The following is a 27,598-nucleotide window of genomic DNA, read 5'->3' as shown; positions in this document are numbered from 1 at the left end:
GTCGGTGTGTGAGGGGGTGTGTACGTGTGACATGTCAGTGTGTGAGGGAGTGTGTACGTGTCACATGTCGGTGTGTGAGGGGGTGTGTACGTGTGACATGTCAGTGTGTGAGGGGGTGTGTATGTGTGACATGTCAGTGTGTGAGGGGGTGTGTACGTGTGACATGTCGGTGTGTGAGGGGGTGTGTACGTGTGACATGTCAGTGTGTGAGGGGGTGTGTATGTGTGATGTGTCGGTGTGTGAGGGGGTGGGTACGTGTGATGTGTCAGTGTGTGAGGGGGTGGGTACGTGTGACATGTCAGTGTGTGACGGGGTGTGTACGTGTGACGTGTCGGTGTGTGAGGGGGTGTGTACGTGTGATGTGTCGGTGTGTGACGGGGTGGGTACGTGTGACGTGTCGGTGTGTGAGGGGGTGTGTACGTGTGATGTGTCGGTGTGTGAGGGGGTGTGTACGTGTGATGTGTCGGTGTGTGAGGGGGTGTGTATGTGTGACGTGTCGGTGTGTGAGGGGGTGTGTACGTGTGACATGTCGGTGTGTGAGGGGGTGGGTACGTGTGACATGTCGGTGTGTGAGGGGGTGTGTACGTGTGACATGTCGGTGTGTGAGGGGGTGTGTACGTGTGATGTGTCAGTGTGTGAGGGGGTGGGTACGTGTGACATGTCGGTGTGTGAGGGGGTGTGTACGTGTGACATGTCAGTGTGTGAGGGAGTGTGTATGTGTGATGTGTCGGTGTGTGAGGGGGTGTGTACGTGTGATGTGTCAGTGTGTGAGGGGGTGGGTACGTGTGACATGTCAGTGTGTGACGGGGTGTGTACGTGTGATGTGTCGGTGTGTGACGGGGTGTGTATGTGTGACATGTCGGTGTGTGACGGGGTGTGTATGTGTGACGTGTCGGTGTGTGAGGGGGTGTGTACCTGTGATGTGTCGGTGTGTGACGGGGTGTGTATGTGTGACATGTCGGTGTGTGAGGGGGTGGGTATGTGTGATGTGTCGGTGTGTGAGGGGGTGTGTACGTGTGATGTGTCGGTGTGTGAGGGGGTGTGTACGTGTGATGTGTCAGTGTGTGAGGGGGTGTGTACGTGTGACGTGTCGGTGTGTGAGGGGGTGTGTACGTGTGACATGTCGGTGTGCGAGGGGGTGGGTACGTGTGACGTGTCGGTGTGTGAGGGGGTGTGTACGTGTGACGTGTCAGTGTGTGAGGGGGTGTGTACGTGTGATGTGTCGGTGTGTGAGGGGGTGGGTACGTGTGATGTGTCGGTGTGTGAGGGGGTGTGTATGTGTGGCGTGTCGGTGTGTGAGGGGGTGTGTACGTGTGATGTGTCGGTGTGTGAGGGAGTGGGTTGGAAAAGGATCTAGTTTTGTTTTTGTCTTGTTTCCGCTGCTTGTGTTTAGTGGAGCACTGTACTCTCAATTATTGATTTAGACAGACCCTTCCAGCCTAACGAGTGGCTGTACCCACCAACCACAGCCTAACCACCGGATGACGTACAGTGATGAAATGACCTGCCGAGCAGTTTGTAATTGGACTGTGGGGAGAAACTTAAGCGCATCAGGAAAGGAATGTACCGGGGAAGTGAGGACTGATCTCCGAACTCTTCACCCTGAGCTGTGATAGTTTCACACTAACTGCTACACTACCATGGGGCCTGTGGACCGTCCCCCGCCTCCTGCCCATCCTTGCAGACTCTGCTTTTCACTCTCAGCTTCAATGTTGACGTGGTGAATGAGTCGATGGCCAAGGCTGGGCCTCAGCAGTGTTAGGAAGACACTCCACTGAGGAATGGATCCCATCGCTGAAAAGTCACACAGGTTTGGAAGAGAACAGAAAGCAGAATGACCCAGACTCAGTGTTTGTATGTCTCACCCTATTGTCATCCAAGGTTCTGAAGATCTGCTCAGCGTACTCTGAAGATCCAGGACCCACCGTCCCATCACAGAAGTGTCTCCGGAACTCATGGAGGGTGATCAGCCCGCTGGGACATTCCTTGATAAATTTTCTGGAAGAAAGAGGCCTCCAGGTTAATAAACTCTCCTGTGAGCAGAGACATGTGACCCCCAGTTGCTTCTCTCGAGTCTTGGAACTGCTTCCGCTGCAGGACTGAGGAACATCCCTCCTCCAGGGATGTGACCTTTTACTGAGCAGTTAATAGATAGAATACACAGAATATTACGGGCCCTTCAGCCCACAATGCTGTGCCATCCCTTTAACCTACTCTTAGATCCATTGACGCTTCCATCCCACCCCATGGTCAGATGGACCCTACCCCATTTTTCTATCATTTACAGGCCCATCTACTAGTTTCTTAAATGTTCCTAATGTATCTGCCTCTAGCACCAACCTGGCAATCCCTTCCATGTACCTACTGTAAACAAAATCTACTCCTGACATCCCTCCTATACTTTGCTCATAAAGTTATGCACACTTGTGTTTGTCATTTCTGCCCTGGGGAAAAAAGTCTATGCAATTCTCCTCTATCTGTGCCTCTTATCATCTTGAACACTTCCACCAAGTTATCTCTCATCTTCCTGGTCAAAAAGAAAAGACCCAGCTCTTCAAAATATCTCCCTTTGGATCCTCTCTGCACCCCCTATAACGAGGAGTCCAGAACTGAAGACAATATTCCAAGTGTGGTCTAACTAGGGTTTTATAGCACTAACATTTCCCTGAGTAATGAAGGCCAACACCCATATGCCTTCTTAACCACCCTGTCAACTTGCACGGCAATTTTGAGGGATCTAGGGACATGAACACCAAGATCCCTCTGTCCCTCCACACTGGTAAGGATCCTGCCATTTACCCTGTATTCTGCCTTTGTTTGACCTTCCAAAGTGAATCACTTCACACTTTTCTGGATTGAACTCCATCTGGCACTTCTCAGCCCAGCTCTGCATCCTGCCAATGGCCTGCTGTAACCTATGACAATCTTCGGGACGTTAAACTGAGATCCCATCCAGAAAACAGTGGAAGCAGCTATGAAGAGGGAAACAGAGTTAAAGTTTATCAGTGATAAACTGATAGACCTGATTAAGGTTTATAAGATTTTGTCAGGCATAGATGGAGTATACAGGCCTGGCAGCAGATAGGAAAAGAGTACAGTCGACATTTCGGGCTGAAATGGCATTTGATAAAATGCCACACATGAGGCTGCTTAGCAAGACAAAATCCGATGGAGTTATAGGAAATATGCTGGCATGGGGAATAGAATATAAAAGCAAAAAGACAATGTTGAGACTTTTTAAGACATCAGTTAGGCCGCACATTGAGTATTGTCAACAGTTTTGGGCCCCATATCTCAGAAAGGTTATGTTGCCATTGGAGACGGTCCAGATGTTCACAAGGATGGTTCTGGGAACGAAGGGGTTAACATTATGAGGAGTGTTTGGCAGCTTTGGGTCTGTACTCACTGGAATTTAGAAGAAAGCGGAGGGATCTCATTGAAACCTACAGAATGTAGATAAGGTGAATGTGGAGAGGATGTGGGGCAGCCAGAACTCGAGGGCACAGCCTCAGAACTGAGGGGCAACCTTTTAGAACAGAGGTAAGGAGGAATTTTTTTTAGCCAGAGAGTAGTGAATCTGTGGAATATTCTGCCACAGACTGTGGTTGAGGCCAAGTCCATGGGTATATTCAAAGTGGAAGTTGATAAATTCCTGATTGGTCGGGGGATCGAGGGATATGGTGAGAAGGTAGTGTATAGGGTTGAATGGGATCCATGATCAGCCATGATAAAATGGCAGAGCAGACTCCTCTTTGGGCTGAATGGCCTAATTTGGTCCTGTGTCTTATGGTTTTTTGGTATGTCTTTGGACTATGGCAGGAAACCGGAGGACTCAGAGAAACCCCATGCATCGTACGGGGAGAATGTATGCAGATTTTTTATAGAACAGCACTGGAATTTAACTCTGAACTCCAGAATGCCCTGAACTTGATTAGCTATACTACCATGGTGCCCAAGTTTAAAGGATAGCAAATAACTTTATCTGAAGGATAAGCTAACTAACCTGCCAACCAGTACGTCTTTGGACTGCCAGAGGAAACCGGGGCAGTCACAGAAGAAACATGCAAACTCCTTCCAGACAGTTTGTGAGTCGAACCCTGAACTTGTGTTGCACCATCTGTGGCACCCAAATACAACAGGTATAAAACAAACCTCAGAAAGACAAAACACACAAGATAAACGAGGGAGCTCACGTAGCGCACTCAAACTCTAGATCCCTTTCATTGTAGCTTACACTGGCTCCCAGGCACTTTTGTCTGGTTATCAGTTTTTAATTGATTTTTCCCAGGGTTGAAATGTCTAATACCAGAGGGCTTGCATTTAAGATGAAAGGGGTTAATTTCAAAGGAGATGTGAGGGGCAAGTGTTTTTACACAGAGTGGTGGGTGTCTGGAATGTGCTGCCTGGGGTGGGGGCAGAGGCAGATACATTAGGAACTTTTAAGAGATGTTTAGACATGCACTTGAATGTGAGGGAAATGAAGGATTGTAGGCAGAAGGGATTAGTTTCATTGTCCATTTGATTACTAATTTAATTGGTTTGGCACAGCACTGTGGGCCGGGGCCTGTTGCTCTGCTGTTCTGTTCTATGCTCTAATGATGTGAAATTTAACTCTGTTTCTCTCACCACAGATGCTGCCTGACCTACTGAGTGTTTCTGACACTTTCTGCTTTTATCTCAGGTTTTCATCATGTGCAGATTTCTGATGTTCTTTTCCTTAGACTCCACTCATTCTGGAGTGGATGTAGAGACTGCTGACTTCTTTTGTAGAAACATAGAGATGCTATTCCAGTATCCTGGCCTGGTTTTACCCTTGGGTAGATTCATGAACAAGAACACTGTTACTGACATTTTTAAACTCTGCATTTTGCAGTAGTGCAGCGATCAGTGTGACTCTACTACTGCTTAGTAGGGTGACTTCCGTAAGGAGTTGGTACATCCTCCATGTGGAATGCAGGAGTTTTCGCCAGTTGCTACAGATTTCTCCCACAGTCCGAAAAACATACCGGTTAGTTTAATTGGTCCTGACGAATGGTCTCAGCCCGAAACGTTGACAGTGCTTCTTCCTATAGATGCTGCCTGGCCTGCTGTGTTCCACCAGCATTTTGTGTGTGTTGCGGTTAGTTTAATTAGTCATTGTAAGTTGTCCCCCTGTTAGACTGGGGGGTGCTGGCTGGTGTGGGCTCCAAAGGTGAGAAGGGCCAATTCTGCACCGTTCAGCTAAATAATAAATAAATAAACTTTGTTTCATTTCTTGAACTGAATTCCCCTGGTTACCTATTGTGTCTGCTGCCTCCCAGTTAACAGCACTGTCTCTGGGTACTAGGGTCCAACTTAACACCTCTCCACCATCCTCGAACTAGTAGTCCCGTGCCAGTAGCACCTATCAGAGGTGTGTTCTGGTATCAGGTCATCTTGCCAAGAATATACATCTTGCAATGTTTCTCAGTTATTCCATCATTCGAGTCTGTTGCACACTTCAGCCTCACTAATTACTCTGTGCTCCAGGGGAACATGTTCCTATTGATCGACAGAATGCTGGAGTTTGACACAATATCCAAAAAGCCAATTAAAAGAAAAGTCCTAAACACAGGAGACTCTGCGGGTGCAGGAAATCCAGAGCAACACACACAGAACGTTGGAGGAACTCAGCAGGTCAGGCAGCATCTATGGAGAGGAAAACAGCTGACGTTTCAGTCCGAGACCCTTCATCAGGCCTGGAAGGGAAGGGGGAAGATGCCAGAATAGAAAAGGGAATGAAGACAAGCCAGATTGTGATAGTTGAAGCCGGGTGGGTGGGGGAAGGGGATGAAGAAAGCTAGGAGGTGGAAAAGGCAACGAGTTAGAGGAGAAGAAATCTGATGAGAGGAGAATGGACCTTGGGAGAGAGGGAAGGTGGAAGGGCACTGGGGGAGGTGATGGAAGGGTGAGGTGAAGAGAAGGGTACAAAGAAGAGCGGGGAAAATGAACAAGAGGGAAGGGAGATGGTTAAAATTTGGAGAAATTATTGTTCATCCTGTCAGCTTGGAGGCTATCCTGACAGAATGAGGGGTTGCACCTCAAACTTGAGAATGGTCTCATGGTGACAGAAGAGGAGGCCATAAAAAATCCATTGAGTGAGTAGCAGAGTTTGTAGTGACTGACAAGTAGGTATCCCTCACTCACTCTGTTGATCCACTTGGTGAAGCTCAGTTCCAAACATTGATTTTTTGATATTCAGCATCTGCCTATCTCCCATGCAGACCATAAGACCATAAAACCATAAGTTATACTGTAGGAGCAGAAGTAGGCCATTTGGCCCATCAAGTCTTCTCCACCATTCAATCATAGGCTGATCCAATTCTTCCAATCATCTCCACTCCCCTGCCTTCTCCCCATACCCTTTGATGCCCTGGCTAATCAAGAACCTATCTATCTCTGCCTTAAATGCACCCAATGACTTGGCCTCCACAGCTACTTGTGGCAACAAATTCCACAGATTTACCACCCTCTGACTTAAATAATTTCCCCACATCTCAGTTCTAAATGGACATCCTTCAATCCTGAAGTCGTGCCCTCTTGTCCTAGACTCCCCTTCCACGGGAAATAACTTTGCCATATCTAATCTGTTCAGGCCTCTTAACATTCGGAATGTTTCTATGACATACCCCTCTTTCTCCTGAACTCCAGGGAATACAGTCCAAGAGCTGCCAGATGTTCCTCATATGGTGACCCTTTCATTCCTGGAATCATTCTCGTGAATCTTCTCTGAACCTTCTCCAACGTCAGTATATCCTTTCTAAAATAAGGAGCCCAAAACTGCACACAATACTCCAAGTGTGGTCTCACGAGTGCCTTATAGAGCCTCAACATCACATCCCTGCTCTTATATTCTATACCTCAAGACATGAATGCCAACATTGCATTCGCCTTCTTCACGACTGACTCAACCTGGAGGTTAACCTTTAGGGTATCTTGCACAAGGACCCAAGTCCCTTTGCATTTTGAATTCTCTCCCCATCTAAATAATAGTCTGCCTGTTTATTTCTTCCACAAAAGTGTATGACCATACACTTTCCAACATTGTATTTCATTTGCCACTTCTTTGCCCATTCCCCTAAACTATCCAAGTCTCTCTGCAGGCTCTCTGTTTCCTCAACACTACCCGCTCCTCCACCTATCTTTGTATCATCGGCAAATTTAGCTCAAATCCATTAATACTGTAGTCCAAATCATTGACATATATTGTAAAAAGCAGCAGTGCTAACAGTGACCCCTGTGGAACTCCACTGGTAACCAGCAGCCAGCCAGAATAGGATCCCTTTATTCCCACTCTGTTTTCTGCTGATCAGCCAATGCTTCACCCATGCCAGTAACTCCCCTGTAATTCCATGGGATTTTATCTCGCTAGGCAGCCTCATCTGCGGCACCTTATCAAAGGCATTCTGAAAATCCAAGTATACCACATCTACTGCATCTCCTTTATCTACCCTGACTGTAATTTCCTCAAAAAGAGACTCATCTAGACAACCTTGGCTAGAAGACCAATAACCTATAGGAACTGAATTAGGCCATTCAGCCCATCGAGTCTGCACTGCCATTCCACCATGTCTAATCGATTATCTCTCTTAACCTCGTTCATGAAAAGCTGAGGAATTTCTTTAGCCAGATGGCAGTGAAACTGTGGAATTCATTGCCACAGATGGCCATGGAGGCCAAGTCCTTGAGTATATTTAAAGTGGAGGGTGGTAGATTCTTGATTCGTCAGGAGATAATTGGTCAGTTACAGGGAGAAGCCAGTAGAATGGGGTTGAAAGAGATAATGAATCAACTGTGGTAGAATGGCTGGAGAAGAGTTGATGGGCTGAATGGCTGAACTCTGCTCCTGTGTCTCATGGTCCTTGATCTTGATCCATGATTGAATGGTGGAGCAGACTCGATAGGCCAAATGACCTAATTCTGTTCCTACATTTCAATGGCCTTATCTGTTTTCCTGCCTACTTTACCCCACAAATGCAGATAGTCTGCCGTGCCTGCACTGACGTTAGAGTTGACTAAATCATTATCAACTGTATGTGGATTTCTTCATACAAGATAAGTAAATAGTCTTTATTCATTTCAGAAAATGGCATGTAAAATAGCTTTATTGCTAACTGCGAGAAAATTCAAGCACTTTGATTCAGATCCATTTATACCACTTAACTGGGACTGGAGACGTTGCTGAAGTTTCCGACTGGTGTCAGTCACATGCTCTTTTGTGCTCTTTGGACACTACACCGTGCTTAAAGAAAACAGCTTTTAAACAGGATCAGTTGAGTTTTTGTGTTAAAAAAGCAGTGACTTTTGTCACTGACAGTCGGTGAGAAATAAGTGCCAAAACTGTACTGCTCACTGCAGTTTCAAACGTTCAAAGCTTAACCATGCCAGAAGCAGCTGAGAGTGAAAATGAAGCAAATTCACTACTTCACAAGTTAAGGCACTGTGAAGAATTTGAATGTTACAATGAAGTTGAAGGTTTGGAGGATGCTCTGTGTGAAAGCGGTCCATTATCTACACTGGGTGTTTGTGCTGATGTTGTTCATCTACAATCAACCAAAAGAACTCGGCAGTGTATCGTTGATAAAAATTGGCAACTAATACACAGTTTTATAGTACTGTAGTAGCATTGATTTTGTCCTAATTTGTTCTGTATTTCAGGTAAGTACTTGAGTTGTTACTCAGCTTAACTTTTTTATTCAGTTTTAACTATTTTCATGAAACTTCAGCTGTTTGGGACAGCCACTTACATAGCCAAAATGTACTGGTTCCAATATGTCCCAATTAACCGCAGTCCTCTATGTACAGTACTTTGTTAATAAATGTACTTTGAATTTTGAACTTTGTGAATGATCCTGTGAATTATGCTGCGACTTATCATGAATCCTGTAAAATGACCCATGCTGCTACTAGTTTGTTTGAAGCTCCATGTGAGGATGTTAGATGCTAATGATGAGGGCATTGCTCTTGTAACTTCCTCTTGGACATTCCCAACATTTATGTCTGTCACTGACCTTCAAATCGCACTTGGAGCTGACTGAGAGTCTCTGCAACCGGACAGGCAGAAACAGTGATGTGCTGGCTGCACTGATTTCCTCCGGGCTCTTGCCTGGAGGAAGCAGATAAGTTAATCCTGCTGATAGTCTGAAACAACACCTTATCTCTCTTCCAGTGCAGTTATACCTTTCTTTGTTGATCAATTGTGATTTCAATGTATAAAAATAAAACTCTTAGAAATGACCATCAACTGTGTCCAGAAATACTGGAGACACTTAGAGTGACAGAACACTACAGCATTGAAACAGGCACCTTGGCCCACGTAGTCCATGTTGCAAAGTCCCATCGAGCTGCACCCGGTCTGTAGACCTCCAATCCCCTCCCATCCATGTCCTTATCCAAACTTTCCTTAAATGGTGAAATCAAATCTGAATCTACCAGCTCCGCTGGCACTTCGCACTCACACCACCCTCCGAGTGAAGAAGTTGCCCCTCAGTTTCCCTTAAGCATTTCACCTTTAACCCATGACCTCTAGTTCGAATCTCACCCAACCTCAACAGAATAAGCCTGCTTGCATTTACCCTATCTATACCCTTCATAATTTTGTATGCCTCTATCAAATCTCCCCTCATTCTCCTACACTCCAGGGAACATAGTTCTAACCAGGTCAACCTTTCCCCATAACTCAGGTTCCCAAGTCCAGGCGACATCCTTGTAAATTTCTCTGTACTCGTCCAATGAATAGAAGGAATGTCATGGGCATGAAGCAACTGTAGTGAATAGCACAACACTATTACAGAATTCAGAGTTCAGTTCTGGTGTCACCTGTAAGCAAGGTTGTATGTCCTTCCCATCTGCGTGTGGATTTCCTCCTTTGGATGTTCCGGTTTCCTACCACATTCCAAAGACGGACAGGGCAGTAGGTTGGCTGGTAAATTGCCCAATGATTAGGCTGGTGTTAAATAGACAGGTTGCTGGCAGCATGACCTATTGGGCCAGAAGGGCCTGTTCCTCACTATCTCTAAATAAATGAACATTTCTTTTCTGTAGGTTAGGTAACTAGAACGGGGCAGATTAGTGCTCCAAATGCCCCTCCAGAGATGCTGTCTGACCAATGGGTGACTGTAACAGTTAAAGTCCCAACAGAGAACACAACAACTACATTCCCCGTATCTCATACAGGGCAGGTGTACATATGAAAGGAATTCCTGTCAAATAGAAAAACCCAATGGCAAATCAGTGTTTCATATCTTCTGTTTCAAATTCAAGATTGTTTAATCTAATTTCCAGTACACAAGTGAAAAGGAAAATGAGATCATTGTTACTCCAGATCCAATACAGCACTGAAACCACAATAAGCATAAAGACAATAATGGTAAAAAAAACCCACAATGAATATAACTACATGAAATAGCTTAAATACATACATTTATAGTAGGTCCATAAAGTGATGCCAGGCACAGGAGTGTCTGTACATAAGGTGACTGACAGGAGATGATAAAGTAGTGGTGGCTGGGGGTGTGGAGGGGGGAGTTAGTGGGTGGAGGTGTTGATCAGCCTCACTGCTTGGGGAAAGTAACTGGTTTTGAATCTGGTGGTCCTGGTGTGGATCCTACATAGCTTCCTCCCTGATGGGATTGGGACAAGCAGCCCATGAACAGGGTGGGTGTGATCCTTTATGATATTACTGGCCCTCTTCCAGCCCTTTTCTGTTTATATCAGAGTCTGATACAGCACTCAAAAAGAGAACCAATACACCTTATTGTTAATTTATTTGTAGTAATATTACCTTATGTGTTGTGTGTGAGGTATATGTAATGCGTTGTGCAACTTGGTCTGGAGAAACTTTGTTTCATTTGGCAGTATACATGTGTATGGCTGAATGACCATAAACTTGAACTTGAATTTAAATGTGAACAAAGTGGCGCGTAAGCTCGCTCAAAGATTACCTGTACCATACGTGTAGTTCCAGGATATATGTGTTCTTCCTCCTGGGGGGCAGCACTGCGGTCTGGCCCATGTTCCTCTGCTCCACTTCCTTTGGCTGAAATGTACGTTTTATGTACCCAAGGCAGGGATTAATGAGTGCAGTTGCGAGCACATTGAGAATTAACTTTAAAACACATAATCCACTCTGTGCTCCACAAAGAGGATTACTTTATCATTAATACAAGAGATTCTGTAGATGCTGGAAACCTAGAGCAACAAAATGCTGGGGGATCTCAGCGGGTCAGGCAGCATCTCGGGAAATGAATAACCAGTAGATGTTTCAGACCGAGGTCCTTCATCAGGACTCAAAAGGAAGGGGGAAGATGCCAGAATAAAAACGTGGTGGGAGGAGAGGGAGTACAAACTAGAAAGTAATGGGTGAAGTCAGGTGCAAGGCTTACAAAATGCCGGAGGAACTCAGCAGGTCAGGCAGCATTTATTGAAAAAGGTACAGTCGACGTTTCTGGCCAAAACCTTGACTGTACCTTTTTCAACAGATGCTGCCTGACCTGCTGAGTTCCTCCGGCATTTTGTGTGTGTTGCTCTGGACTTCCAGCATCTGCAGATTCTCTCTTGTTGGTGAAGTCAGGTGGGTGGGAGTGTTGGAGAAGAAGGAATCTGATAAGAGAGGAGTGCACTCCATGGGAGAAACGGAAGAAATAGGGGCACCAGGGGTAGGTGCGGAGAGAAGCAAGAGGCCGGAGAGCAGAATAGAAGAAGAGGGAAGAGGAAGAGGAAAAAAGTAAAAAATAATTTTTAAAACTGGAAGGAAATATCAATGTTCATGCCATTAGGTTGGAGGCTACTTAGATGAAATATGAGGTATTGGTCCAGTTTGGGTGAGTAGACAAATGTGGTGAGGTTGTAGTGGGACCATCTCTCAGCTCCTGGGATGGTGGCGAGGCTCTGAAAATAAACTGTACTCTAAAATCAAAATCTAGTTCATTTTCACTGATGATATAATATGGTGTGTGTTGTTTTGTGTCAGCAGTACAGTGCAAAGATATAAAATGACTATGAATTACAAAAAGGAATATATAGAGCAAAAAACAAATGAATAATGAGGTTATTAGTGTACATTGTCTGTTCACAAGCAGTTCATGAGCTATTGAATGGGGGTCTTCAGGCTCCTGTACCTCCTCCTTAGTGGTAGAAATGAGAAGAGGGCATGTCCTGGCTGGTCAGGGTCCTTAGTGATGGATGCTGCCTTCTTAAGGTGCTCCCTCTTGCAGATGTCCTTAATGGTGAGAAGGATTGTGTCCCTAATCGAGCAGACTGAGTCGACAAACTGTCTGCGGCCTCTTGTGATCCTGTGCATTAGAGCTTCCTTAGAGGCGATGGTGCAACCAGTTCGAATGCAATCCACGGAACATCTGCTGAAATTTGTAGGAGTCTTTGGTGACGATAAATCTCTTCAAGCTCCTCACAACGTATAGCCTTCTTCATGATTGTATCAATGTGTTGGGCCCAGGATAGATCTTTGGAGATGTTGATGCCCCAGGAACTTGAACCTGCTCACCCTTTCCACTGCTGACCCCTCGATGAGCACTGTCTGAAGTCCACAGCCATTTCCTTGGTCTTGCTGACATTGAACGTATGGTTGTTGTTACGATACTACCTAACCAGCCGATCTATCTCACTCCTGCGTGGCGGGTGTGTCACACAGAAGGAAATCAAGAATCCCTTGGGTGTCTCAAGATTCAAGTTTATTTATCATGGGTACATCGAAACATACAGTGAAATGCATCATTTGTGTTTGTCCACAAGTGTTGCCACACATTCAGGCACCCAACCTGCAAGGCCACAGTGCTTGGCAGAACAGCAACAACACGCCCGTTCCAATGCACGCACGCACGCATGCAGCTGTCCGACTCCAGGAAAGCCAGTCTCCAGAGGAACCAGACTCACAGATGGGGGCATTCTACTTCCCCAGCAGCTTGCAGAGATCCGCAGACTCTCTTCTAGCCCACAGAGCTTGACATCTGAATGTCTGATTCAGTTCTAGGGCCACAGTACTTGGCACTGATCCCAGCACACGCCAATCACAGAACTCAAGGCTTTGAGCTCTGGACCAACCAACGGTGGAACCCCAAACACTAGGCCTTGAAATTCATGCCCTAACTGCCATATTCCAACGCTGGGGTAATTGGAATTGGTTTATTATTGTCACATGTCTCAAATACAGAGAAAAGCTTTTGTTTACAAGCCATTCAGGCACATCATTCAAATATAAGTACATCAACACAGAACAAAAAGAACACAGAATGTAGAATAATGTATTACAGTTACAGAGAAAGTGCAGTGCGGGTAGACGATAAGGTGCAGGGTCACACCGAGGTACACTAGGAGGTCAGGACTTCACCTTTTTTGACAAGGCCCCTCAAGAGAGACTCATCCAGAAAGTCATGAGGCATAGGATAAGTGGAATCTTAGCTGTTTGGATAAAAAATTGGCTTAAAGGAAGAAAGCAGAGGGTAGTTGTGGAAGGAAAGAATTCTGCCTGGAGGTCGGTGACTAGTGGAGTGCTGCAGGGATCTGTCCTGGGACCCCTGCTATTTATGACTTTTATAAATGACCTGGATGTAGGGGCAGAAGGATAGGTGAGTAAGTTTGTGGATGACACAAAGATTGGAGGAGCTGTGGATGGAGCTGCAGGTGGTCAAAGGTTACAAGAGGATATAGACAGTCTGCAGAGTTGGGCAGGAAAATGGCAGATGGAGTTCAATCCAGACAAGGGTGAGGTGATGCATTTTGGAAGGACAAACCAGAAGACTGAGTACAGGATTAATGGTCAATTACTTAAGAGTGTGGATGAACAAAGGGACCTTGGGGTTCAAATCCATACATCCCTCAAGGTCGCTGCAGAGGTTGATAGGGTAGTTAAGAAGGCCTATGGGATGCTAGGCTTCTTCAACAGGGGGATTGAGTTCAAGAGTAGAGAGGTCATGTTGCAACTCTACAGATCTCTGGTGAGACCGCACTTAGAGTATTGTGTTCAATTCTGGTCACCTCATTATAGGAAGGATGTGGAAGCGATGGAGAGGGTGCAGAGGAGATTTACCAGGATGTTGCCTGGATTGGAGAACAAGTCATATGAAGTAAGGTTAGCAGAGCTGGGACTTTTCTCTTTGGAGCGTAGAAGAATGAGAGGGGACTTGATAGAGGTCTACAAGATTATGAGAGGCATAGATAGGGTGGATAGTCAGTACCTGTTTCCCAGGGCACCAATAGCAAACACCAGAGGGCATATGTACAAAATTAAGGGAGGCAAGTTTAGGGGAGACATCAGGGGTAAGTTTTTTACACAGAGGGTTGTGAGTGCCTGGAATGACTTGCTAGGGATGGTTGTGGAGGCTAAAACATTAGGGGTATTTAAGAGCCTCTTGGACAGGCACATGGATGAAAGAAAAATGAAGGGTTATGGGGTAGTGTGGGTTTAGTACTTTTTTTAAAGGATTATATGGGTCAGTATGACATGGAGGGCTGAAGGGCCTGTACTGTGCTGTAGTGTAGTGTCCTATGGTTCTTTGTCATACAAGAGGTCTGTGGAAGAGTCTTATTACAGTGAGATAGAAGCTGTCCTTGAGCCTGGTGATATATATTCAGAATTCAAGATTCAAGATTGTTTAATGTCATTTCCTGTTCACAAGTCTAAAGGAGAATGAAATAATTGTCACTTTGGATCTGATGCAGCAAAAAATAATAATAATAATAATAATAATAATAATAATAAGATAAAGAACATAATAATAATAAAAATCACAATCAATATAAATACATAAGATAGCTTATACACACTGATTGATCTTATGATCAGAAAGTGACAAGAGTGTCTGTACATAAGGTGACTTTGACAGGAAATGATAAAGTAGTGGTGGTTGGGGGTGTGAAGGGGTGGGTTAGTGGTTGGGTGACTTTAAGATTATCCTCCATTGTATCAGTCATTTCTGCTTTGGGAAGAAGGTGCTGGCTCCCAGACTGGGCTTACTGGCCTTCATTCTGTGTAATCCTTAGTACAAATAACAAGAAGCAATTGACTACTTTTACATTTTTTATTAATCATGGCATTTACGCCAAGTTTATATTCTTGCAAGCATTAATCTACATTATACAGTACTGCTTAACAAAGCATTGATTAATTTAGGCATCAGACATAGGAGCAGAATTAGGCCATTTGTCCCATTGACTCTGCTCCACCATTCCACCATGATTCTCTCTCTCAACACCATTCACCTGCCTTCTCCCCAGATTCAAAGTTTGAGGTCAAAGTAAATTTATTATCAGAGTACATATGTATCCCCATATTCAACACTGAGATTTATTTTCTTGCGGGCATACTCAGTGAACTCAAGAACCACAATAGAATCAATGGAGGACCACACCCAACAGGGTGGACAAACAACCAATGTGCAAAGTACAACAAACTGCAAATACAAATGAGAAAAAAAATCATAAAAAATAAGTAATCATCCTCTTGCTAAAGAAATTCCACCTCATCTCTGTTCTAAAGGAACGTGCTTCTATTCTAATTCTGTGCCTGCAGATCCTAGACTCCCCCACTACGGAAACATCCTCTCCACACGCACTCTACTTAGACCTTTCAATAGTCGATAGGCTTCAATGAGATCCCACCTCATTCTTCTGAACTTCCGCAAATACAAGCCCAGAACCAACAAACACTCCTCATGCATTAACCCTTAAGTCCTGACATCAGTCTCATTAACCTCCTCTGGAAGCTGCTTTGAGTTCATGCAGCAGCTGATGTGGCTGGTGAGATTTTCTTATGGCTACTGGCGAGGAGTCTCAAATCTGAGCACTCAGGGCAGGTCACCAGTCCAAATTCTGGATCTCCCTCCCCACATCTACATGAAATGCTGTCGCAGGAAAGCAGCATCCATTGTCAGGGAGCCCCACCACCCAGCACATGCTCTCTTCTTGCTGTTGTCATCAGGAAAAATGCACGGGAGCCTCAGGACCCACACCGCCAGGTTCAGGAGCAGTTATTACCCTTCAACCATCAGGCTCTTGAACCAGAGGGGATAACTTCACTCAACTTCACTCACTCCATCACTGAACCTATGGACTCATTTTCAAGGACTCATCATCTCATGTTCTCAATATTTATTGTTTATGTATTTATTATTTTGCTTGCTTTTTGTTGTTTCTTTGTATTTACTGTGAATACACACAAGAAAATGAACTTTGATAATAAATTTACTTTGAACAGTGATGAATTCAGCTGAAAACCATCTGCCCAAGGACAATCAGAGGTGGGCAGTATCTTGTTCAGGGCAAACACTCAGAGTTGTCCTTATCGAGGTGTGCAAACTCATGAGGGGCATTAATAGGGAGAATGCACAGATCTTTCTTCCCCAGAAAAAGGGAACCAACAATTAGAGGGCATGAAGGTTTTAAAGATTAAAGATCCACTTTATTTGTCACATGTACTTTGAAACACTCAATGAAATCAGCAATTTGCATCAGATCAAGTGAAGGCCAGAGGAAGTGACTGTACAAACAATGGCAGCTGCCGGTAAAGAGCCACGTCTCGCAAGCAACCATGGGGTAGAGAATGGTTATTTGTTTTCGTTGTGCTCTGTGCTCCCCCTCCCATCCCAGGCACACATTCTGCAGTTCAGGTGGGAAAGCTCCTGACATAATGGGAAGGATGTTAGCATAAATTTCTTTTGACACAAGATGCTGGAAATCCAAAGCCACACACACAAAATGCTGGAGGAACTCAGCAGGTCAGGCAGCATCTGTGGAGAGGAGTACATTGACATTTCAGGCCGAATCCCTTCAACAGTATTGGAAAAGAAAGGGGAAGATGCCAGAGAAAAAAGTGGGGGAAGGAGAAGGAGGACATGCTAGGTGATACGTAAGAGAAGCTCGGTGGGTGGCTATCACCTTCCAGCTTCTTATTTCATCCCCCTTTCCCCACCCACCTGGCTTCATCTATCACTTTCTAGTTATCCTCCTTCCCCTCCCCCTACCTGCTTATTCTGGCAATTTTCCCTCTTCCTTCCCAGTCCTGATGAAGGGTCTCAGCCTGTTCATTCCCATTCATAGATGCTGCCTGACCTGCTGAGTTTCTCCAGTAATTTATTAAATGTTAGTATCCTGTCAAGGGCACTATGTAACCTTCACATGCTGGCTCTATGTGCTGGTTTGCTGGTGTTTGTGTTCAACTTTGAGGTCAGGGTCAGCCATAGTGCTGCATTCCAGCTGTCTACACGATACACAAGTCAGGGCAGTATGACATGGAGAGCAAGCTGTTGCCCACACAGCAGGCTCCCCTCTCCATGCAGCTGATGAATCCAAACGAACGGCAGAGACTGGTACAGTTTTGTTCAATACTGTTAAACCATGCCTCCATTACAACAACAGTTTCATCTAGAAAAGAAGAACACACTAGAACTTCAGTCTGCTGACAACATTAAACACAAGGAACAAAAGGGGATGTTTAAAAAAAAGCATTTGCATTATCAAAAGTAAGTACGTTAATCTTCAGGTTGCCTGCAATGTCCTGGTTGTTAAATCACAAGGGATCGCCTGAAACATCTCTGAAAGAGGATTGTGAGAATTATCCCCAGGACCTGAAAAAAATAATAAGCAGATATCAGCAAGGAGCAGGAGTACTGAAAGAAAAGGGCTTCAAACAAAGCAGGAAGAGATGTGCTTACAGTAAACAAGGCGATGCCAAAGGCGATTGCAGCAAAGATGTGAAGTTTAGAGTTGATGATTTCCTTGATGGCTTCTTTACAGTCCTGCATCAGAACAACCACAGTCAGGGTCTGAGGGCCAGGAAAACCATACCACACAGAAACAGGCCCTTCAGCCCATATGATCAAGATGCCCATATAAACTGGCCCCATATGCCCACATTTCATATGTTTCAGAATAACTTTACTTACAGATACAGTGTGGAAAAAACCCTTCTGGCCCGACAAGCAACCTTATTCTAATCACGGGACAATTTACAGTGACCAATTAACCTACTTACTGGAATGTGGGAGGAAACTGGAGCACCCAGAGGAAACCCATGCAATCACAGGGAGGACATACAAACTCCTTACAGAGGACACTGGGTCAGCACCTGTATTGTTCTTCAGGACTAAAAGGCCATATATGACCATTTGAATTGGAGCAGAATTCCACATTCCATGATAACTGATTTATTTTCCCTTTCAAACCCATTCTCCTGCCTTCTCCCCATAACCTTTGACACCTTGATCAATCAAGAACCCATCAACCTCCACTTTAAATATACCAAATGTCTTGGCAATCCAGAATCGTCTGTGGCAATGAATCCCACAGATTCACCACCTTCTGGCTAAAGAAATTCCTGCTCATCTCTTTTCTAAAGGGACGTCCTGATATTCTGAAGCTGGTCCCTCTGGACTGAGACTCCCCCACTATAGAAAATATACTTTAAAACACCGCTCTATCCAGGCCTTTCAATATTTGGTAGGTTTTGATAAGATCCCCCTTCATTTTTCTGAACTCCAATGAGTACAGGCCCAGAGCAGTTAAATGTACCTTATACATTAACCCCTTCATTCCCCAGATCACTCTTGTGAACCTCCTCTGGTATCTTTCCAATGCCTGCATATTGTTTCATAGATATCGTAAGGAGCCCAAAACTGCTCATAATACTCCAAGTGCAGTCTGAGCAATGCTTTATAAAGCTTCACATAATACTCCAAGTGCGGCCTGACCAATGCTCCACGTTACACCCTTGCAATTATATGCTGATGCAGGCAAGTGTTTCATTGTACCTCGACCTCACCACACTTGTACACATGACAGTAAACTCATCTCTTGGCTTCACCTGACTTGAGATGTATAAGATCACCAGGCCATGGAATGAATGGGCAATCTTATTCCCCAGAGTTTTGGATTCAAAAACCCGAGGGCATAGGTTTAAGGTGTGAGAAGAGAGATTTAATAGGGACGTGAGGGGTAACTTTTCATCTAGAGAGTGGTCAGTATGTGGAATGAGCTGTCAGAGGCAGGTACTTTAGCAACATTTCAAAGACACTTGTTATGTGGATAGGAAAGGTTCTGAGGGATATGAACTACTGGCACGATATACTCTCTCGATTATTTCTTCAAAAAGCTCTGTCAAATTTATGAGTTAGGATTTCTCACATGTTGACCACTCCTAATCAACTCCTGTCTTTCCAAATACTTGTATACAGAATATCCTCTATTGTGTCTATTGAGGACTAATTTAAAGATAATTTATAGACAGCTAGTGCAGAGTACCCCTGTGGCTGTTTCCCTCAATAATCAGTATACTGTGGCGACCCATTTCCTGGCACATCCGAACCGGCTCACAATTAGATAGCCTACGGGGGTTTGCGAGCACAGAGCTTTGGAGCCTCTGCGCCACGGGGGACAGGTCAAGAGAGGCTTAAAAGTGAGGCTGAGGATTTCGAATAAAGTTTTTCCTTCGACTGCAGTTACCGACTCTGTGTCGTAATTTTAGCGCTGCGTGTAGCACACCGCTACAATACCACTTGGGTTACTGTTTGGTGGGGAGTGTGGGGATGATCTACTGGGCGAAGTAGCAGTGACCAGGTCTCTGACTCTGGCAGACAAGGGAAGGGGAAGACATGGAGTGCAGAAGTGACAGGGGATTCTATAGTTAGATGAGCAGATAATGGAGTAAAGGGAAATACAGAGGCATGAGAGAGGAGCTGGCCAAAGTTGATAAGGAGGTCACTAGCTAAGATAACAGTGGAACAGCAAAGGCTGGAGTTTCTTGAAGCAGTTTGGAAGGTGCAAGATAGATACATCACATAGACAATTAAGGATTCTAAAGAAGGATGAGGCAACCATGACTGACAAGGCAAGTCAAAGACAGATTAAAAGGAAAGGAGAGGGCATACAATATAGCAAAAATTATTGGAATCTAGAGGACTGTGAAGCTTTTCAAAACCAACAGAAACCAAAAAAAGCCATAAGGAGGGAAAAGATGAACTATTAGGGCAAGCTGTTCAATAATATCAAAGAGGACACCAGAAGTATTTTCAAGTATATAAAGAGTAAAAAAGAGGCAATGGTATTTCAAGGATTGGTGGAAAATGACACTGGAGAGGTAGTAATGGGGGACAAAGATATGCCGACAAATGAAAAAGTATTTTGTGTCCGTCTTGGCCATGGAAGACACAAGCAGTACGTTGGAAGTTCGAAAGTTACAAGGGGCAGAAGGGAGTGGATTGCTATTACAAGTGGAATGGTGCTTGGGACAATGGATAGTCTGAAGCTGATAAGTCACCTGGACCACATGGACAGCAACCCAGGGTTCTGAAAGAGGTGCCTTAAGAAATTGTGGAGGCATTAGTAATGATCTGTCAAGAATCACTAGATTCTGCCATCATCCCGGACACTGCAAAGTTGCGACACTTTACTCCACTCATCAATAAGGGAGAGGGGATAATTGGTCATTTAGCCCGATGACAGTTGTTGGGAAGATGCTCGAGCAGATTGTAAAGAATGTGCTTTTGGGGCACTTGGAAGCACATGGTAAAATACTGCAAAAGCAGCATGGCTTCCTGATGGGGAAATCCAGCTGGACAAAGATGTTGAAATACTTTGAGGAAATAACAAGCAGGATAGACAAAAAAGAGACTCCTTCTCACTGACCATGAATCATCATCTCCTCCTCACTAACAATAACCATCTTCTCCTCACTGTCTAACAGCATTCCCTCACAGACTATCACGATCTTCTCACTGATCGTCACCATCTCCTGCTCACTGACCATAGATACCTCGACACTGACCATCACCATCTTCTCCTCACTGAACAACACCATCTCCCCCTCACTGTCCATCAGCATCCCCTCACAGACCATCACCATCTCCTCACTGACCATCACCATCTCCTCCTCACTGACCATCATAATCACCCCATTGAACATCACCATCCCCTTAAGGACAATCACCATCTCCTGCTCACTGACAATCACTATCTCCACACTGACCAACACAATCTCCTCCTCACTGACCACCATCATCTCCTCCTCACTGACCATTACAATCTCCTCCTCACTGACCATCATAATCTCCTCCTCACTGATCATCACCAACTCCTCCACACTGACCATCACCATCTCTTCTTCACTGATCATCACCATCTCCTCCTCACTGACCATCACCATCTCTTCCTCACTGATCATCACCATCTCCTCCTCACTGATCATCACCAACTCCTCCTCACTGACCATCACCATCTCCTCCTCACTGACCATTACTATCTCCTCTTCACTGACCATCACCATCTCCTCCTCACTGACCATCACAATCTCCTCCTCACTGACCATCACCATCTCCTCACAGAACATCACCGTCACTTCCTTACTGATCATCACCATTTCCTCACTGACCATCACAATCTCCTCCTCACTGACCATCACTATCTCCTCCTCACTGACCACCACCATCTCCACCTCACTGACCATCACAATCTCCTCCTCACTGACCATCACCATCTCCTCCTCACTGACCATCACCATCTCTTCCTCACTGATCATCACCATCTCATCCTCACTGACCATCACCATCTCCTCCTCACTGACCATCACCATCTCCTCACTGACCATCACCATCTCCTTACTGACAACCATCATCTCCTCCTCACTGACCATCACCATCTCCTCCTCACTGAACATTACAATCTCCTCCTCACTGACCATCACCATCTCCTCCTCACTGACCACCACCATCTCCTCCTCACTAACCATCACCATCTCCTCCTCACTGACCATCACCATCTCCTCCTCACTGACCATCACCATCTCCTCCTCACTGATCATCACAATCTCCTCCTCACCGACCATCACAGTCTCCTCCTCACTGACCAACACCATCTCCTCCTCAGTGACCACCACCATCTCCTCACTGACCATCACCATCTCCTCCTCACTGACCATTACAATCTCCTCCTCACTGACCATCAATATCTCCTACTCACTGACCACCACCATCTCCTCCTCACTGACCATCACCATCTCCTCCTCACTGACCATTACAATCTCCTCCTCACTGACCATCACCATCTCCTCCTCACTGACCATTACAATCTCCTCCTCACTGACCATCACCATCTCCTCCTCACTGATCATCAAAATCTCCTCCTCACCGACCATCACAATCTCCTCCTCATTGACCACAACCAGCTCCTCTTCACTGACCACCACCATCTCCTCCTCACTGACCAACACCATCTCCTCCTCACCGAACAACACCATCTCCAGCACACTGACCATAATCGTCACCTGCACATTGACTATAATCATCTGTTCACTGACCATCACCATCTCTTCCTCACTGACCATCACCATCTCCTCCTCACTGACCACCACCATCTCCTCACTGACCATCACAATCTCCTCCTCACTGACCATCACCATCATCTGCACATAGACTATAATCATCTGTTCACTGACCATCACCATCTCTTCCTCACTGACCATCACCATCTCCTCCTCACTGACCACCACCATCTCCTCACTGACCATCACAATCTCCTCCTCACTGACCATCACCATCATCTGCACATAGACTATAATCATCTGTTCACTGACCATCACCATCTCCTCCTCACTGACCATCACCATCTCCTCCTCACTGACCACCACCATCTCCTCACTGACCATCACAATCTCCTCCTCACTGACCATCACCATCACCAGCACACTGACCATAATCATCTGTTCACTGACCATCACCATCTCCTCCTCACTGACCATCACAATCCCCTCCTCACTGACAACCACCTTCTCCTCCTCACTGACCATCACCATCTCCTCCTCACTGACCATCACCATCTCCTCACAGAACATCACCGTCACTTCCTTAATGATCATCACCATTTCCTCACTGACCATCACCATCTCCTCCTCACTGACCATCACCATCTCCTCACTGACCATCACCATCTCCTTACTGACCACCATCATCTCCTCCTCACAGATCATCACCATCTCCTCCTCACTGACCATCACCATCTCCTCCTCACTGACAATCACCAGCTCCTCCTAAATGACCATCACAATGTCCTGCTCACCGGCCATCACCATCTCCTCACTGGCCATCACCATCTCTTCCTCACTGACCATCACCATCTCCTCACAGAACATCACCATCACTTCCCCATTGATCATCACTGTTTCTTCACTGACCATCACCATCTCCTCCTCACTGACCATAATCATCTCTTCACTGACCATCACAATGTCCTTCTCACTGATCATCACCAACTCTTTCTCAATTACCATCACCACCTCCTCTTCTTTCACTGTCAGCATCTCCTTTTCACTGTCCATTACCCCCTCCTCACTCACCAATATCATCACCTCCTCACTAACAATCACCATCTTCTCACTGACCATCACCTGCTCCTCAAAGACCACCATCATCACTTCACTGACCATACTGGAGGATACTGAGTCGCTGCACATTCCAGTTTGAGGTGAGGTGTGGCATGCTCCATGCTGTACCTCCAAATAAATACATAAATAAATCATTCAACAAGGAGGATCTTACATTGTACTTCCGGCTGCTGCAATCTTTGCTTCCTTTATCACAACAGTCCATCTGAGAAGGGAAAGTGCATTCTGTTAGTCAAAACCACAGAAGAAGCAATAAGCCATCAGTACAAACTCACAGGATTCAGATTTGGATTAAAATTCAAAATTCACATTCACATTCAGGTTAAGATTCTGGTTCAGATTCAGGTTCAGACTGAAATTTAGATTCAGATTCAGATTCACATTTGGATTTGGATTCACATTCAGATTCAGCTTTCGATTCAGATTAACATTCAGATGCAGATGTATGTGACTCATGTACATTGAAACATACAGTGAAATTCACCGTTTGTTTTAATAACCATCACTGAGGGTAACCCTCAAGTGTCACTGCATATTCCAGCACCAACATAGCAAAAAAAAATAATTAAACAATAAAACAGGATCCTTTCCCACTTTCCCACTCACTCTCTCTCTCACACACACACACACACACACACACACACACACACACACTCACACAGACACACACACACACACACACACACACACACACACACACACACACACACACACACACACACACACACACACCATGGGCCAACATGTCAGAATGGGAACGGAGATAAAAATTAAAATGGTTGTCCATCAGAAAATTCCACCTTTTTTAGATGGAGTGGAGGTGTTTGACAAAGCAGTCCGCCAGTAAAGGCCGTTCCTGATCCTTGATCCCTGGCTGTTGTGAACAGGAGGGACTGGGGAACATTTAGCTGCAGCAACAGGAAGCCATGAAGGACACATCTCTTCCTCCCCTGAACACAGCTGGAGAAAGAAAAGGGGAGTGGCACTAACTGGAGAGCGCTTTTAAAGAACTATCACAGTGGATCAAGCGGCTTTCTGCTGCTGGGGCAATTTTTCCGATCTTCACCAGCTGCCAGGCCAGGGTATGGGTCACACCTTCATTCTGAAAGCAGACCATCTTTGATCAGTTCTCCTCACTGGGAGCTGGACCTCTAGGGAGAGATTCTACCTACCGTCTTCTGCACGGCATTGAGTAAGCAGTTGAGGTCAACATCATCCTTATTCTTTATAACGGTGTTTGCGTAGGCATCCTGCAGTTGTTTAATGACCTAGGTAGATAAGAAAGAGGTGCTTTGAGTGCTGGTTTGGTGGGTGTAGAGATCTTCACTTAGCTTGGGGTGGAAAGACCAACACACATCTCATCATCCAGGTCAGGTTACAGAACAAGGAGGAGGCTGTGAGGGGATAGGCTCATGGGCTGAGCTCACAGAATCCAAGGTCTGTAGTCACACGATCACAAACAAAGCCCGAACAAGACCAGTGTTCAGTTCTGGTCACCTCATTATAGGAAGGATGTGGAAGCTTTAGAGAGAGTACAGAGGAGGTTTACCAGGATGCTGCCAGGATTAGAGAGCATGTCTTATGAGAATAGGTTGAACGAGCAAAGACTTTCCCCTGTGGAGTGAAGGGTTATGAGATGTGAATTGATAGAGATGTACAAGATGATAAGAGGTATAGATTGAGTGGAGAGACAGAGACTTTTTCCCAGGGCAGAAATGCCTAATGCAAGAGGGAATAATTTTAAGATGATTGGAGGAAAGTATAAGGGGCATATCAGAAATAGTTTTTTTTTTACACAGGGATTGATGGGTTCATGGAACACATTGCTCAGGGTGGTGGTAGAGGCAGTTACATTAGGGCCACTTAAGAAACACCTAGATAGGATGATAGAAAAATGGGGGCTATACAAGAGGGAAAGGTTAGATTGATCTCAGAGTAGGGTAAAAGGTCGGCTCATCATAATGGACAGAGTGGCCTGTACTGAGCTGTAACGCTCTATGTTCTATGTGATTCTACTGCGGGCCACCAACATACCTGATCCTTCTGTACAAATGCCCAGATGGCAACTCCCATTTCAATCAGAAACAGCAGGATCAGGATTCCGAGGTACTGAAAGAGAGAGAGAGAGAGAGAGGGAAGGTGGCTCAGAGACACAGATTCTGTATAACTTCACACTCTGTCTGTGCAAAGGAGATCCTGGACCAATCCCAAACCCACATTTCACTGGATTGTAATCCTGAAAACTCTGACCCACACAAGCACTGAGCCATACAAACTTTGACTCACACAAACCCAGACCCAGCTCAATGAGTCATGCCATCCAGCAACCCTCCAATTCAACTCTAGCCGAGTCACAGGACAATTTAAAATAACCAATTAATCTACTAATCAATACATCTTGGAACCTGGGAGAGAAGCGAAGCACCCAGAGGGAACCCACCAGCACACAGGAAAAGTACACAAACTTTCTTATGGAAGACACTGAAATTGAAGTCTGAGCTCCAATTTGTAATAGATTTGATTTAACTGCAATGCTACCCTGGCTCCCACAGCCATGTAGGTTTCCTCTGGGTGCTCCATTTCCCTCCCACATTCCAAAGGCATTGGGCTATATATCCCCATAGCCCATGCTATGTTGGCACTGGAAGCATGGGCTATGGGGATATATACAGGACTGATGGCATCAGACAGAAGATGATGTTGACACACATTAGATGGGCTGAAGGGCCTGTTGTAGCGCTATATAACACTATGGGAGGCAGGTTTTTTCCCCTAGAGTGGAGATGTCAAATAATATTGCTCAGTATTAAGTACAGGAGTTAAGATGTTATGTTGAAGTTGTAGATGCTATCGATGAGGCCTAATTTGGAGTATTGCATGCAGTTCTGATCCCCTACCTATAGAAAAGGCGTAAATAAGATTGAAAGAGTGCAGAGGAAATTTACAAGGATGTTTCCTGAACTTAAGGACCTGAGTTATAGGGAAAGGTTGAATAGGTTAGAGGAGAGTGAGGGAAGATTTAATACATGTCTACAAAATTATGAAGGGTTGAGATAGGGTTAATCAAGGTAGGCTTTGTCGACTGAGATTGGGTCTAAATAGAACTCGAGGTCATGGGTTAAGGATGAAAAGTGAACTGTTTAAGGCGAACTTGAGGGGCAACTTCTACTCTCTTTGAGGGTGGTGAGAGTGTGGAATGAGCTGCTGGCGGAAGTGCTGGATGCAGGTTTGATTTCAATACTTAAGAGGAATTGGGAGAGGCACATGGATGGGAGGGTTATGGGATCTATGGTCCAGGTGCAGGTCAGTGGGACTAGGCAATGATTTGGATGATGGCTTTGCAGATGATACAAAGATAGGTGGAGGAGCAGTCAGGTTTGAGGAAGTGGCGAGGCTACAGAAACACTTAGACAGATTAGGAGAACGGGCAAAGAAGTGGCAGATGGAACAAAGTGTCGGGAAGTGTATGGTTATGCACTTTGATAGAAGAAATTAAAGCATAGATTATTTTCTAAATGGAGAGAAAATTTCAAAAAATCTGAGGTGCAAAGGGACTTGGGATCCTTATGCAGGGTTCCCTGGAAGGCAAATGCAATGTTAGCATTCATTTCGAGAGGACTAGGATATAAAAGCAATGTAGGAGCCTTATCAAGCATTGGTGAGGCCTCACTTGCAATATTGTGAGCAGTTTTGGGCCCCTTATAAACGAAGGATGAGCTGAAACTGGAGAGGGTTCAAAGCACAGAGCGTTTGACGGCTCTGGGCCTCTACTCACTGGAACTCAGAAGAATGAGGGGTAACCTTACTGAAACCTATCGAATATTGAAAGACAGTGATGGAGTGGATATGGAGAGGATGTTTACTATGGTGAGGGAGTCCAAAATCAGATGACACAACTTCAGAATAGAAGGGCAACCTTTTGGAATAGAGATGAGGAGGAATTTCTTCAGCCAGAGAGTGGTGAATCTGTGGAGTTCATTGCCATGGGCAGCTGTGGAGGCCAAGGTCCCAAAGACAGAGGTCGATAAGTTCTTGCTTAGTCAGGGCATGAAGGGATACTGGGAAAAAGCAGGAGATTGGGGCTGAGAGCGAAATTGGATCAGCCATGATGAAATGGTGGAGCAGACTCCATGGGCTACATGACCTAATTCTGCTCCTATATCTTATGGTCTTATGGTTATTGCAAGCACGCTTTTT

At 45.2% G+C, this 27,598-nt stretch overlaps 2 protein-coding genes across 2 annotated transcripts in view; both read right to left on the bottom strand.

Moving 5' to 3' along the window:
- Positions 1-11,392, bottom strand: part of si:ch211-245j22.3 (uncharacterized protein LOC563798 homolog) — a 106,001-nt gene extending 94,609 nt beyond the window's left edge. Inside the window, exons 1-2 of the mRNA XM_059976460.1 lie at positions 10,962-11,392; positions 1,866-1,998 (exon numbers count right to left, since the gene is read on the bottom strand). Coding sequence (XP_059832443.1) covers positions 1,866-1,998; positions 10,962-11,032 — 204 coding nt within the window. The 5' untranslated portion in view covers positions 11,033-11,392. The remainder of the gene's footprint in view (positions 1-1,865; positions 1,999-10,961) is intronic.
- A 3,647-nt stretch (positions 11,393-15,039) lies between these two features.
- The window catches only part of LOC132398729 (CD9 antigen-like), a 51,908-nt gene continuing 39,349 nt past the window's right edge, over positions 15,040-27,598 (bottom strand). Inside the window, exons 4-8 of the mRNA XM_059978571.1 lie at positions 25,436-25,510; positions 24,574-24,669; positions 23,556-23,606; positions 17,685-17,768; positions 15,040-17,597 (exon numbers count right to left, since the gene is read on the bottom strand). Of these exons, the coding sequence (XP_059834554.1) occupies positions 17,535-17,597; positions 17,685-17,768; positions 23,556-23,606; positions 24,574-24,669; positions 25,436-25,510 (369 nt within the window). The 3' untranslated portion in view covers positions 15,040-17,534. The remainder of the gene's footprint in view (positions 17,598-17,684; positions 17,769-23,555; positions 23,607-24,573; positions 24,670-25,435; positions 25,511-27,598) is intronic.

This window comes from Hypanus sabinus, chromosome 8, assembly GCF_030144855.1.
Source record: "Hypanus sabinus isolate sHypSab1 chromosome 8, sHypSab1.hap1, whole genome shotgun sequence".
Taxonomy (NCBI): Eukaryota; Metazoa; Chordata; class Chondrichthyes; order Myliobatiformes; family Dasyatidae; genus Hypanus; species Hypanus sabinus.
This window is presented reverse-complemented; position numbering and strand designations above follow the sequence as displayed.